A 13,816-nucleotide genomic window follows, 5' to 3' on the forward strand; every position below is an offset into this window, starting at 1 on the left:
CAGGGAATCCAACCTCTTGGCTGACCGCAATCCTGGGTCCTCCACCACAGAAAAACCCTCAGTGCCTGGTGCAGCCATGTGCACCCCCCCAAGTGCAAGACCAGTGCCTGCTGTTTAGCCCCTTAGTGTCTGGATATAGCTGCCTGGACCCTCACGCTGGGTGGGATAAATAATTGTATTTATACTCAACAGAACACTACACCACCAAGAAAAACAAAGTCCTCGGAGGGCTTGGGATGACATGAGGAAAAGGCAGATCACACTCCTAGTCACAGGGACGGATGAGTACCCCCACCACACCTTTGTTTTTCACACGGACATACATATACACGTACCAGAAGAGTAACAGTGGTGTTCAACATCTCTACAAGTCTCTAAAAATTTTAAAGGTACCATAAATATTAGTGCAAAATAAAAATAACAACTGCCATTCTCTAGGTCGGGAAGAGATTCCCGTCCACCTGAAACACTGCCCACAGATTGTGTTTTTGCACTCTCACAGGACTCCAAATTGGCGGGTGCTACTATGTTCCCCATTTTCCGGTGGTCCAGGACCCTGAGCATGAACAAAGATAAGAAGCTTGCCTTGGGGCTACCGAGCTGCCAGGGAGGGAGGGAGCTGGGACAGGCTGCACGGTGGCCGTCTCTTAGGAAACGCAGCCAGGGCCCACACTGCCCTGCCCCGCCCTTCCCGGGGGCGCCCCTACCATTTATCAGTGGTGTTGATGAGCGTGGAGACTTGCTCCAGGTACTCTTTGTCGTAGACCACGATGGGCTCGGACTCATTGATCTCCACAGGGTAGAAGATGGTGTTGAGAAAAGGTAGCCAGTTGATGGCCGGTGCCAAAGTCTGCAAGGGAAGTGACAGCGTGACGCCAGCTGCTGGCTCCCGGCAGCCCAGGTCTCCGGAGTGTGCTCGGGGTGGCGCCATCTCCCCTCCCCTTGACAAATGAAGGAGCTGGCAGGTTGACGGGGTGTTGGGTGAAGCCTCCAAGCTGGAGGCTGGCTGACTTCGGTTACAGATGCTGTGATGCAATTACTTTTCTTTATATGAGAGGCCAGGCCAGGGAGAGAGCTTCCACCTATTGGTTCATATCCCACATGCCCCAGAAAGCGGGGGTTAGGTCAAGCCAGGGGAGCACGGGGGCGGAGACTCCACCGAGCTCTCTCCCATGTGGGTGACAGGAACCCATGCACTGAATGCGTCACCCTCAACAGAACCTCACTGCACTGGGCCACCAAGAGGATCACATGAGCACACGCCAGCTACTCTCCTCCACCCGGGCTTCTACGGAACCAACGAGCCCCTCAGTGGCAGCAGAGGCAGGGCCGGACATCACATGCATGACCTGCGTGGGTCCACAGAGCTCACTGCTCAGAAAGGAGGTGGAGGCAAGTGCGCTGAGCGGCCACTTTCAGCACTGCCGTGTGTGAAAAACAGAATTAAAAGGCAAGTTTACTCTGGTGCACAAATTTTCTCTGAAAGATTTGTTTTTGTTTGGAAAGCAGAGCTAGAGATTTTCCATTCCCCAAAATGCCTGCCGCACTCAGAGCTGGGCTCAGCTGAAGCCAGAGCCAGGAGCTTCGTCCAGGTTTCCCACATGGCTGCAGGGGTCTGAGCACCTGTGCTATCCTCCACTGCCTTCCCAGGCGCATTAGCAGGGAGCTGGATGGGAAACGGAGCCACCACAGCAGCCTCTCACTGCAATCATTTCTAAGAGCACACTGCAGGGCCATTCAAGCTACTCATCCTATGCTGCTATCCCTGCTGTCCACTCACAGATGCCCCTTTGCAGAAGTGAGACTCGGTGCAAGCGCCTGGTGCAGCAGGCAGTCCAGACGCTGCTTAGGAAGCCGGCACCTCACATCCACACAGGAGGGCCGGACTTGAGCCACAGGAGGACCATATGGGCCGATGCAGTTACCTAAGGGGTATGGAAACGCGTATAGGACCCTCAGTGGGCAGCAGTCACACCCACCCTCACACACGGGTGCTGATTAGAGCTCAGGTGACTCTCCTGAGGCCACCCAGTTAAGTGGTGACTGTGCAGTCCGACACCCAGGCTTGCTAACCTCTGTGGGTTTTAAGGGTGCCTGCCGAGGCTTGGGGAGCTGGGAGGCGGCAAGGGCAGCCCCTGCAGGAGTTGTGTCCTGGGAAGTGGCTAGCAGACTGTATCACACGCGGTGGACACCAGCCCTGAGAGCAGGAGATGCATGCTGAATCCTAGGATCCCACATTTGCCACCTGTGTGGCTTCCACGAACTTAGAGACACGTGCGCCTGCTCCATCTCCATGGAGACAGCTGTTATGATTGCACACTCCTTGAGATGCAAACCCACTGGGACACGCTGAGGAGCTCCCAGCCATGCAGTATGGCTGGCCACCAACTAAGCAGCTTGAACGGGTTTGAAAAGCAGGCACAGGCCAGGGTTGTGGCACAACAGCTTACGCTGATGTGAGCAATCCTGACATTCCACATCGCAGCGCCAATCTGAGTCTTGGTGGCTCTCCTGCCCATTCAGCTCCGTGCCAGTGCGCCTGGGAAAGCACCCACATGGGAGACCCTGATGGCGTTCGTGGCTTCTGCCTGGCCCAGGCTGGCTGCTGTGGCGTTCTGGGGAGTGACTCTCTTACTGTGATTCTGCTTCTCCAATAAGTCTCTCTCTTTAAAGTGGATGCGAAGAGGAGTCTGCCTTCAGCCTTCCTCTCAGACGCAGAGAGGAGAGAGGCTGGACTCACCCCAGGAAGCAATGGGCAGGCCCCAAGAGGCAGCACAGGCTGTGTGTTCCGTGGCACTGCTCACACTCAGTGGGGAGCTAGTCTAGAACATTTCTGCTCTCCAGCAGGGCTAGCCTGGAACCCCACCGCAGCTCTGAGTCACCCAGAGCACCAGAGGCAAACCAAATTTCCAGCTACTGAGGAACAAGAACATTTTGTTTCCCTGGATGGGATGGATCGACCTGCTTCAGAGCTGTGGGCTGCAAGATATGAGCACAATCAAAGGACAGCAATGATAACGATGGTAATGCGTCATGCTTGGGTTGTGCAGAGCAGTTCATAAGATTAAACTTCACCTTTGGCCTCATCTTTGAGAAAAAAAAAAATTTCAAAGGTAGAGAGATCCTGAGCTCTCACTACTTCACTTCCCCAAATGCCTGCAACAGACCAAGCTGGGCCAAGCCAAAGTCAGGAGCCCACAACTCAATCCAGGTCTCCCTCACAGGTGGCAGGGACCCCGGTGTCAGAGCCTCCCAGGTACACATCAGCATGACGCTGGAACCAGGCACCTGATCTGGGACACCGGCAGCCCAAGCAGCAGACTGCCACCCCATGGCTTATGCTAATCTCTCATCACCCACACATGGGCCAGGCGGATTCCCATCCAAGACACTAGGCTTCAGGGGCCCAGCACTTCTTTCAATGTTAGACTTAAATTGTGCTTATAATATCCACACACCATTTCTTCCGGGAGACATTCTGTAGTTTTCCATCGGTTCTCAAAGGAACCCAGGACTTGGGAGCCAAAGAGCAAAGCCCTCTTCGACCAGGAAGGAAACCAAAGCCCAAAGGGGCACATTCCACAACCGTGCAAAAACTGTCCCCACCCTGGCTCAGCAACATGATGGGGAAAAGACGCCTGGGGGCAGAACACAGTGGCCATGCGGGGCTGGGTGCTCACAGCTGCCATGCCTGGCTTGCTACACTTAGCACTGACACTGGCAGCACGGCCGCTGCAGGGACTCTGGCACAGCCGAGAACTGGGCAACTGGAGCAAACAAAATTATGCTCCTTCGACCTCCTGGCCTCAGCGTGGGAAAACAGCTCCAGATGGTGCCCAACACAGGCTGCTGTTCTCCGTAACAACCTGCTTGGCACCTTGGCGCAGCTGCACACACCCCAGGTGCAACACTGCATGAGCCTGGCTGCCCATCGCGACCCTAACCTCCCGGAGCTTCTAGCCACCCCAGGCCCATAGCCCTGCTTCTTTTGACCAAACACTTAGCAATGTGAGGGGGACTGTTTCCCATTAACCAGGAGTCAGAGCTGTCAGTCGGAGAACGAGAAGGCAGGGGCCCAGGGGCCTTCTGGAAGGAATGGACAGGCAGAACTCAGCTCGGCAGAGGGAAAGCATTTTAATGGTGCCCCGGCACATGAACGGCATCCTCTCCAGGGACGGCCAAGGTCATCAGACCCAGGAGATAGCAAGAAACGACCTGAGGAACTAGCATTGTGGCACAGTGGGTAAACCACTGCCTGCAATACCCGCATCCCAAATGGGTGCCAGGTCATATCCCAGCTGTTCTATTCCCAGTCCCAGCTGCTCCACTTCCAATCCAGCTCCCTTCTACTTGGCTGGGAAAAGCAGTGGAAGAAGGCCCAAGTGATTAGGCCCTTGCAGCTAAGTGGGATATCTGGAATTAGCTCCTGGCTGCAGCCGGGCACAGTTCTAGTCATTGGCACACCTTGGGGAGTGAACTGTGGGATGGAAGATCTCTCTCAACCTCTCCTTCTCTCTCTGGAACTCTGATTCTCAAGCACATTTTTTTTTTAATATTTATTTATTTTCATTACAAAGTCAGATATACAGAGAGGAGAAGAGACAGAGAGGAAGATCTTCCGTCCGATGATTCACTCCCCAAGTGACCACAACGGGCCGGTGCTTGCCAATCCGAAGCCGGGAACCAGGAACTTCTTCCAGGTCTCCCACACAGGAAGCACATTTTTTAAAAAGTATTTTTTTAAAAGAGAAGCAGATCCTGAGGACCAGGCATTCCACCTAGTGGGTCAGACGCCCACCTTGCACACGGAAGCACCTGGTCTGTTTCCCAGCTCTGCTCCTGACTCCAGCCACCAGCTAAGCCGTCCTGTGGGCAGGAGGTGTTGGCTCAGGTAACTGAGCTGCTCCACCTGAGGGGGAGACTAGGCTGGAGTTACAGCTTCTGGCTTTACAGCAGGCCCTGGCAGGCACCTGGGACTACATGAGCAGAAAAGAGCGCTCTCTCTCTACCTCTCAAAATGAATAAAAGAAATTGTAAGAAAAAGAGAAAGGAACCGAGATCAGCAGGACCTACATGCTGGTCCCTACGTGCCTCCTGGGGCCTAGGAACAGGCCACACAGCAGGCAGGGGAGGCCCTGTCCAGGTGAGCCAGTGCTGGCCTTGTTCCAGTGTCCCCACGGAAGGGATGCTACAGACAGCAGCCTGGCAGGGCAAGCACTGAGCTTAGAAGCTGGTCACTCATGAGCAGTGTGGCCTTCAGTAGTCCACTTTGCTTCTCTGAACCTCAGTCTTTCCATCTGTGATATGGGGCTGACGACAATCACTCCTTGGCTATTTCCAGCATTTGATAAAGTGCCCAGCCCTGTGGCTGCCCCGGCCCCCTCAGCAGCTGGTGCCTAAGTTACCTGCAGCTCGGCCGCTGTCACCTTGTGGTAGATGAGCTCCTCATCCCGACGCTTCTCCTGGGGGATGGTGATGTTGGCCAGGGCCGTCTCAAAGTCCAGGATCTGCTGCATCTGGGGCCGGATGGCGTCCTCGTCCCCCCCGCCCAGCAGCTTCCCCAGCTGCACCATGTAGTTCAGGTATGCGGTCAGCACCTGTGGAGCCCAGCACCCCTGAGCTGTCAGTGGCTGCCCACTAGCTCAGGGCAGAGCAGGACGTGGCAGGGCCAGCCCTGGCCCAGCGCAGGGAAGCATGTGCCTCATTTGGCTAACCCTGCTGGACACACGGCTTGGAGATGACTGTGACACTGTCTCCTCACAGTCTTTGGGATAAAGCCCCAGGGTCTTGGCACCACCCACTTGGTGCCATGTAGGCCATCCCTTCCCTGCTTGCCGGGAATCCCTGTCCGCAGATCTGAATTAGGTCTCCGTGTGAAACCTGCTCACCCTCCCCTTAGGGCAATGCCTGACCTTGTCCACTTCTGTTACTGGCTCTCGAGCTCTGTGGATGGCCACCCTGTGGGTCCCCTTTGCTGCTCTGACCTTGGCATTAGTTCCTCTGTCTGTAGGCTGTTGCTTGGTGTGTGTGGGTGGATTAAAGGAAAGACAAAGGAGGGAGCCTTGTGGCAGGGAGTCCCTGGGGCATCGTGAAAGGCTGGCCAGGCCGGGGCATATGAGGCATAGGGCTTTGCAGCAGGTGGACCTGGATGTCACTCAGCCTCACTGCTTCCTGGCTGTGTGACCCTGGGCAGGTCACACAGTGTCTTGGCCTTCTGCCCTCCCCCAAAGCCAAGGTAACACCAGCAACTGTTTGACAGTTGTGGTACATGAAGGTACTGTAGGGTGAGAGCTCAACCACTCACAGCGCCATCCCCACCTGTCTCTGCAATCAGGATGACACTTATAGCATGCCCGTTACGTGATGCCTGGGGCATCCCTGCCTTGCTACCACTGCCTGAGCCCTCTGTGCACCTGTAACCTCAATCACCTGTGCTGGGGAGAGGTGGCAAGGGGGAGAAACATGTGGCTGGGGGCTGGAGGTGGGGTCACTCACCTTCTCATTTTCAGTCTTGTTCAGGTAATAGTCTCTGGAGGGCAAGCCCAGGCCAGACTGGTCCACCTGGAGAGAGGCAGGGGTCACAGGGGAATCCCCCATGGTCCCAGGGACAGTGAGCCAACAGGCAGCAAAAGGCCAGCTGTGTTCTTCAGCTGGTAGCTGAAGTCACACATGAGCCCACCCAGGGACAGCACAGACATTGTGCTGTTTTTTCAGGCCCCTCTGATGGGCCTGACAGAGCCAGCCTCCACTTTATATAGCCCCTACCCTTGGCGAGGCACCCCATCTCACCTACACATCCCAAATGGCAAAGAGCCACCTGCCAGTTAAGTAACCTTGGCCAAGTTACTTAACACTTCTGATTCTTGGGATCCTATTCTGAGAAATACAGTAGGTAACACCACCTGCTGTACCCCGGGCAGGTGGGAGGGGCTCAGTTCCTGATAGCTCTGTTCTCTTAGAGCCTTTTGACCACACTTGGTCGCACTGAAGGTTCAGCAGGTGTCATGATGATTGACAAGGGAACTGCACCACAGAGAGGGTGAGCCACCTGCCCAACCTCACATAGTGAGAGATAGGCTGGGAACTCTATCTATAGTTCTGCAGCCTGGGATTCCCCTGGCCACTCAGATACTTAGTCTAGATGAGCTCAGCAGAGACAGATGAACTCAAAACCATTCTAACCAAGGCCATGAAAGACAGAGGCTGGAGGTAGGGTGGGGTGGCCAGCAGAAGGCTTCTGCTGTTGTGCAAAATTGACATCCCTCCTGCCACCCTTAACCCAGCTTGCCCACTGAAGTCACCTCTGGAGGGACTCCAGGAGCATCCTGGGCTCAGAGATCCTGCCCAGACTGGGCTGTCCTCAGCCCTGTGCCCAATGGATTCTGAACGGGAAGAGGCCAGGCCCCTTCCTCTTCTCAGTCTCAGTCTAGCTCACCTGGATCACGTTGCTGTTGGAGTTCTTGGAGTCGGCACTGACATAGACAGAGAAGAAGGGTGAAGTGCGGTAATGGGCGGTGACCACCTGCAGGGTATCCTGGAAGTTGTCCTTGGCCCAGGGTCCCGTGATGTTCCAGCCTCCGAGCTGCAGGGAGGAACAGTGGATGGAGAGGTGAGAAGCTGCCATCCACCTCTCTGAGCTTTGAGAGTAAAGGACAGGTATGCTCTTCACTGGGGGTTCTGATCCAGGAGCCAAGGCGACTCATGAATAGGGCCAAGGCTCCTCCTGGGATGCCTAAAGCCTTGGGACTCTGCACCCACATGAGAAAACCAGAAGTTCCTGGCTCCTGGCTTCATATTGGCTCAGCTTCAGTTGTTCTGGCCACCTGAGCAGTAAACTGATAGATCTTTCTGTCTCTCCTGATCTCTATAAATCTGCCTTTCCAATACAAATACATTAAAAAAAATTTTTTTTATAAAGACTAAAGACCCCCTGGACACACAGGCTCTTGATGTGTCCCCCAGGCAGGCCAGCCAGAGAAAAGCAGGCATCATCTCCCAATATACTGAACCACAGGGAAGGCAAATAAAAAAAAATTTTTTTTAAATTGAGCCAAGGACAAACAAGTACTCCACATTTCAAAAAGCATGATAAGCTAAGATTGATTGATTATGCTAAGTCAATTTAAAAAATAAAGCATATTCTAGAGGAGCTCGCATTGAGGCATATCAATCCTCCATCAGAAACACTGACATCCCACATCAGAGTACCAATTTAGGTCCCACATGCTTTGCTGCCAATCCAGTTTCCTGCCAACACACCTGAGAAAGCAGTGGAAGATGGTCCAGGGATGTGGGCACCTGCTACTCTCATGGGAGACCCAGATGGAGTTCCTGGCTTCAGCCTGGCCCAGCCCCAGCTGTCACGGTCACTGGGCAGTGAACTAGCGGCTGGACAAGCTCATCTCTCTCTCTCTTTTTTTTTTTTTTTAAAGATTTATTCATTTTATTACAGCCAGATATACACAGAGGAGGACAGACAGAGAGGAAGATCTTCCGTCCGATGATTCACTCCCCAAGTGAGCCGCAACGGGCCGATGCGCGCCGATCCGAAGCCAGGAACCTGGAGCTTCTTCCGGGTCTCCCACGTGGGTGCAGTGTCCCAATGCATTGGGCCGTCCTCAACTGCTTTGCCATAAGCAGGGAGCTGGATGGGAAGTGGAGCTGCCGGGATTAGAACCGGCGCCCATATGGGATCCTGGGGCGTTCAAGGCGAGGACTTTAGCCGCTAGGCCACGCCGCCGGGCCCCTCTCTCTCTTTCATTCCCCGTGTCACACTGCCTTTCCAACAAACACATATTTTAAAATATTCCTGGGCCTGGTAGCCTAGTGACTAAAGTCTTCACCTTGCATGTGCCAGGATGCCATATGTGTGCTGGTCCATGTTCCAGCTGCTGCATTTTCCGTCCAGCTCCCTGCTTATGACCTGGGAAAGCAGCTGAAGATGGCCCAAGTCGAAGAAGCCTCAGGGCGCTGTGCCTGTATGGGAGATCCACAGAGGTCTCTGGCTCCTGCCTTTGGATTGGCTCAGCTCCAGCCGTTTCAGCCATTTGGGGAATGAACCAGTGGATGGAAGATCTTCGCCTCTTGTTCTGTCTTTTCAATAAAAGTAAATAAATCTTTTTTTAAGATTTATTTATTTTTATTACAAAGTCAGATATACAGAGAGGAGGAGAGACAGAGAGGAAGATCTTCCATCTGATGGTTCACTCCCCAAGTGACCACAACGGCCGGTGCGCACTGATCCAAAGCCGGCAACCAGGAACCTCTTCCAGGTCTCCCACGCAGGTGCAGGGTCCCAGAGCTTTGGGCCGTCCTCGACTGCCTTCCCAGGCCACAAGCAGGGAGCTGGATGGGAAGTGGAGCTGCTGGGATTAGAACCAGCGCCCAAATGGGATCCCGAGGCGGGGCGTTCAAGGCGAGGACTTTAGCCACTAGACCACGTCGCCGGGCCCAAAAGTAAATAAATCTTTAAAAAAAGGAAAAGAAATAGTCTTGGTTCTCCCTAGCTGGGCACATGCTGAATGTGCAGCCTGTGCCTTGACAGTTCTCCCATGTCTATCAGCACTAAACCTCCCCACGTCATTCTACAATCAGAAATGCCCAGCCACCCCGTCTGCCCAGGCACCCTCCTCAGACCCCCATGGCTGGCAGGGAGGTGCCCAGGCGGCAGGACCCACACCCCTGCTCAGGAGGAGGGAGACCCGGCTCCAAGCCACATCTCTTCATTGGTGTCTGCAGCACATGCTCGCGCACACACAAACATGCCATCTGAACACACTGGGCACATCTGCCCTCACTATAAAGACAGCGCCTGTCCCACTCCCACACACAGATGACAGATGTGAGCACAAACGTGTGTAGATATCTTCACCCACTCAGAGGCAAATAAGCTTGTGTGAGCTACCCTCCACCTGGGTATGGTGCCTGCAGATGGGAGGAGGTCGGGCCCAGTGGCACCCGAGGTGGGGTGCATGCCAGAGGGGCTGACACGTAGCCAGGCAGGAGGAGGCGGGGGCTCGCCCAGGGGTTCACCTTCTCAATCAGCTCCATCAAGGGCTTGGCCCGGAGTTCCTCGATCCTGGTTTCATTCATGCACGCCCGGTAGTACACTTGGGCCTTCCTCTCGGCCTCACTCACGCTGGCCGTGGAATTTTCTGGCAAGACAAGAGACAGCACAGTTTTGCCTCCTGCAAAGGCCACTTGTTCTTCTCAGGGCCTTGGTGTCCTTGACTGTGAATAGAGCTGACCTCTGCCTCTTGGGGTGGTCCTTCCCTGCCTGGGGTCCACACACCATTGCTGCAGCAACAGAGGCTGGTCCCAGCTCAGATCTCGGAGCTTTCTTGTGACTGCACTGGTACTTCCCTTCTTGCTCTGAACGGCCCGTTCCCACTTTCCCGTCCAGGTCTCCACCTTGTGTGGCTCCTCAGACCTCTCCAGGCACCTGGGGCCTCTGCTTCCCTCCTCGTGCTGAGCCATAGCACTCCCACCTTGCACCAGTGAGGCAGGGTCCCGTCCACAGCAGCTCAGGCGACTGCTTTCTGGCCTTTGGTCCAGCAAACACCTACTGTGTGCTGGGCTCCTCAGCTCAGCCCAGACGTGCCTGCTTTCCAGCGCCCATCCTGTGGGCCTTGCCTGCTCCTCACTGCCTCCGCCTCTTTCCCCACTTCCTGTTTCTCTAATCCTAAAACGTTTCTTCTGCTTCCTTCAAACTCCCAAACCCATCTCCAAGGACAACTTTTCTTTTTCAGCCATTATATTTATTTACTTGAGTGGCAGAGCGACAGAAATAGCTTCCATCTGCAGGGTCACCCCCTAAAGGGATGCAGCCGCTAGGGCTAGGCCAGATCAAAGCCAGGGGCCTGGAGCTCCACCTGGGTCTCTGGGTCTCCTGTGTGAGTGGCAGGGGCGAAGCACTAGGGCCTTCACCACTGTCTCCCAGCACCTGCATGAGCCGGAAACTGGAACCTGAGAGCCAGGCACGCGCGCATCCCAGTGGGGGCAACTCAACCACCAAGCCGAATGCCTACCTCACTCTCCAGGAAGACTTTTCTGCTGGAATCTTACCCCTCCATTAACTAAATGAATACTGGATGCTTCTGTGCCATACACTATGCACAAAAAAAATGTTACCCTTGTCGTCCCTTTCCCGAGGCTCCTGCACAGAACCTGGATAAACCTACTCAACTACAAGGCTTCCCCCAGGCAGTGTCTTCCAGGGCATCCCTCTCTGGGGCAGGTGTCTGGCTGAGTGTTTAAGGTACCTGAGTCCGACGTCACAGTGCCAGACTTTGAGATCTGCCCCAGCTCCTGGCTCCTAGCTTTGGCCCAACCTGGCCATGGCAGACAAGGGATGACTTAATCTCTCTCCCTGCCAGAGCAGCTGGACACTCTCTACTCTCGCTGTCCATTGCTCAAGCTTCAGAAGGGATGGCTGTTGTGGTACAGTGGGTTGGGCTCCCACTTGGGCCATCTGATACCGCACTGCAGGATCAGTTGGTTCTGGACTCTTCTACTTCTGATCTAGCTCCCATGTATCCTGGGAGGCAGCAGACGATGGCTCAAACGCTGGTCCCCTGCCATCCACTGAGGCCCCTGGCTGGAGTTCAGGGTTCCTTGTTTTCAACCTGGCTCAATGTTGGCTCTTGCAGGCTCCTGAGGGATCAACTAGCAGATGGCAGATGCCTCAGTCTCTCTCCTCTGCCACTCTTGCCTCTCAAGTAATGACAATTAATTAACATTAAAAAAACAAAACCAAGAAACCCACTAAGCACTTTGTGGCCCCTGGCATGAGGACTACTGGCAGTCCTGTGACCTGTCCCCGTCTCCAAGGAACTAGGCAGAGGGCATGAAAGCGCTTTGAGTGACGTCAATGGCACAGAGAAAGTCACTCCCTCTGGCAGGGTGTAACAAGGTCAGAAAAAGGCTGGGGTAGAGCAGGACAGTATGGGGACAAGCAGGGAGGCACAAAGGGCCTGCTCTTCAGAGTCGAGAGACCCACTTGGTGCAACCTGTTGGCGTAAGACAGCCGAGTCATTTTCTGCCCAGTCCCTCACCAGCAGCCCCAGCCCCAGGGGGCTCCATGCCTTCTGATTCTTAATGTAAACAGCACCCTGGCTTTCGCCAGGCAGTGAGCTTCCCAGCCCAGGGAAGGAGATGGGATCAGCGTGCAGGGACAAATAGTGACAGAAGCCCCCGAGACAGATAGCAGTCAGGCCTTCAAATGACAGGGACCCACAGAGGGCACCCACCACCCTGAAGACCACCAGCCATGGCACCACCAAGCGCTGGTAGGACCTGTGTGTTGCCTACAGCTGGGGAGCAGTGAGAAGAGGCGTCCAGGGACTAAGGGAGGGCAGAAGTAGGGAGAGCTGAGGCCACACATAGGAATGCTCCCCACCCTGTGGGGTTGTCTCCATGGCAGCACTTCCCAGCAGCTTCAAGTAGCCACAGGACCCCCTCACTATTCCCCAGTTTCATAGGCCCCCATCAGGTTCCTGCTACGACCCTGAAACGCCAAGGCCGATATGGCAGGGAGGTGTTCTGTGCTCTGGCCAGTGGGCAGGCCTGGCATTTCCAACCCCTACATCCCAAGGCTACTGAGATAAGAGTCCTGAAGAAAGGCGCTCCAGGAATAGCCTGGCTGCCTTTAATCACAGGGAGTTCCAGCTCAAGGCCACCTGGGCCCCCCTTTCACCACCCTGAGTGGTGGCCCGGAGGGCAGGAGCCTTCCTGCAAGCACAGCCTCCTGTTTTCTTGCTTAAACTTCCTTCCTCTGGCCCAGGGGATGGGGTGGGAGAGCAAGATTTTCCAGTGTTTATGAAGTTGTACAGCTTGGCAGCCGTACAAATGACGGACCAGGTGACCTGGACATCTGCCTACCTGTGGAAGGCTTGCTTACAGCCTGTAAGGGTCCTGAGACCACTCCCCTCAAAACCTGTCATCTTGACCACAAAGGCGTCAGACAGTGGGAGTGGGTGGATGGTGTGGGGGAATTCCCTGAGGATACAGGCTCCAGGATGAGTTCAGTGTGGAGCTGGTGGAGGGGGGCTGCTTCCCCCACCCCCAATTCTATTTAGTTGTGCCTGGGTTCCTAGGATCAGTCCCAGCAGGCAGAGCGGGCCCTTTCTGGCATGTGTGAACAGGGCCCAGCAGCCATTGTGAAGCAGGACACCATATCCAGAGGGTGAGAAGGGGAAGGGGCCGGGTGCCTGTCCCAGACGTGCATGGAGAGAAAATGGGGCAGGTGAGGGCAGAGACAGAAGTTGGCATTCATATCCCCTCCTAACTCTGCCCGAGGGAGGGGACTGGTTGCAAGGTAGAATTAGCTACCGTTTCTTTGTTAGCAAAATTATGATCTCCTTTAGGATTCCTTGTTCATGTTGACTTTCCAGAAGATTCCACAGGGCAAAGATTAAATCAATGGCCCCTACAGCAATCCGTGGCACTGAGTTGGGGGCATGCTTTGGAGACAGTGGCCCCTGCAAGGCCCTAATGGTATGTGAATCATTTGGCAGCCCTGAACTAGGCAGCAGGTATTTCCTTCTAGGAACCCCCAAGTTCCAGAAACTTCCTCAGTCACTTCCCCAAAGCTGCAGAAAGGAAAGACAACACACCATTATTTAATTGGCCTACTTTTTCCTCTGTGAGCCTTTAGCGGAATGCCCTCTCCCATGTCACCCTGTCGGGAGGAAGTGATGCCCAGATGGGCAGAGCCGTGGCTGCCGGACAGGGAGCTTCAGCGCCTCCTCTTCCATCTTCCCAGGGGTGTGGGTCCAACTCCACATCAGCGCAGACCCAGTATTTGCTCTAGATAAAA

At 54.8% G+C, this 13,816-nt stretch overlaps 1 protein-coding gene across 3 annotated transcripts in view; it reads right to left on the reverse strand.

Moving 5' to 3' along the window:
- Positions 1 to 13,816, reverse strand: part of ECE1 (endothelin converting enzyme 1) — a 106,694-nt gene that overhangs the window by 13,964 nt on the left and 78,914 nt on the right. For all 3 annotated transcript variants that reach the window (XM_058676398.1, XM_058676385.1, XM_058676393.1), the window contains 5 exons: positions 10,033 to 10,154; positions 7,436 to 7,582; positions 6,496 to 6,561; positions 5,406 to 5,597; positions 708 to 850 (listed from right to left, as the gene is read on the reverse strand). In XM_058676398.1, coding sequence (XP_058532381.1) covers positions 708 to 850; positions 5,406 to 5,597; positions 6,496 to 6,561; positions 7,436 to 7,582; positions 10,033 to 10,154 — 670 coding nt within the window. The remainder of the gene's footprint in view (positions 1 to 707; positions 851 to 5,405; positions 5,598 to 6,495; positions 6,562 to 7,435; positions 7,583 to 10,032; positions 10,155 to 13,816) is intronic.

The sequence above is a fragment of the Ochotona princeps genome, chromosome 2 (assembly GCF_030435755.1).
Source record: "Ochotona princeps isolate mOchPri1 chromosome 2, mOchPri1.hap1, whole genome shotgun sequence".
NCBI lineage: Eukaryota > Metazoa > Chordata > Mammalia > Lagomorpha > Ochotonidae > Ochotona > Ochotona princeps.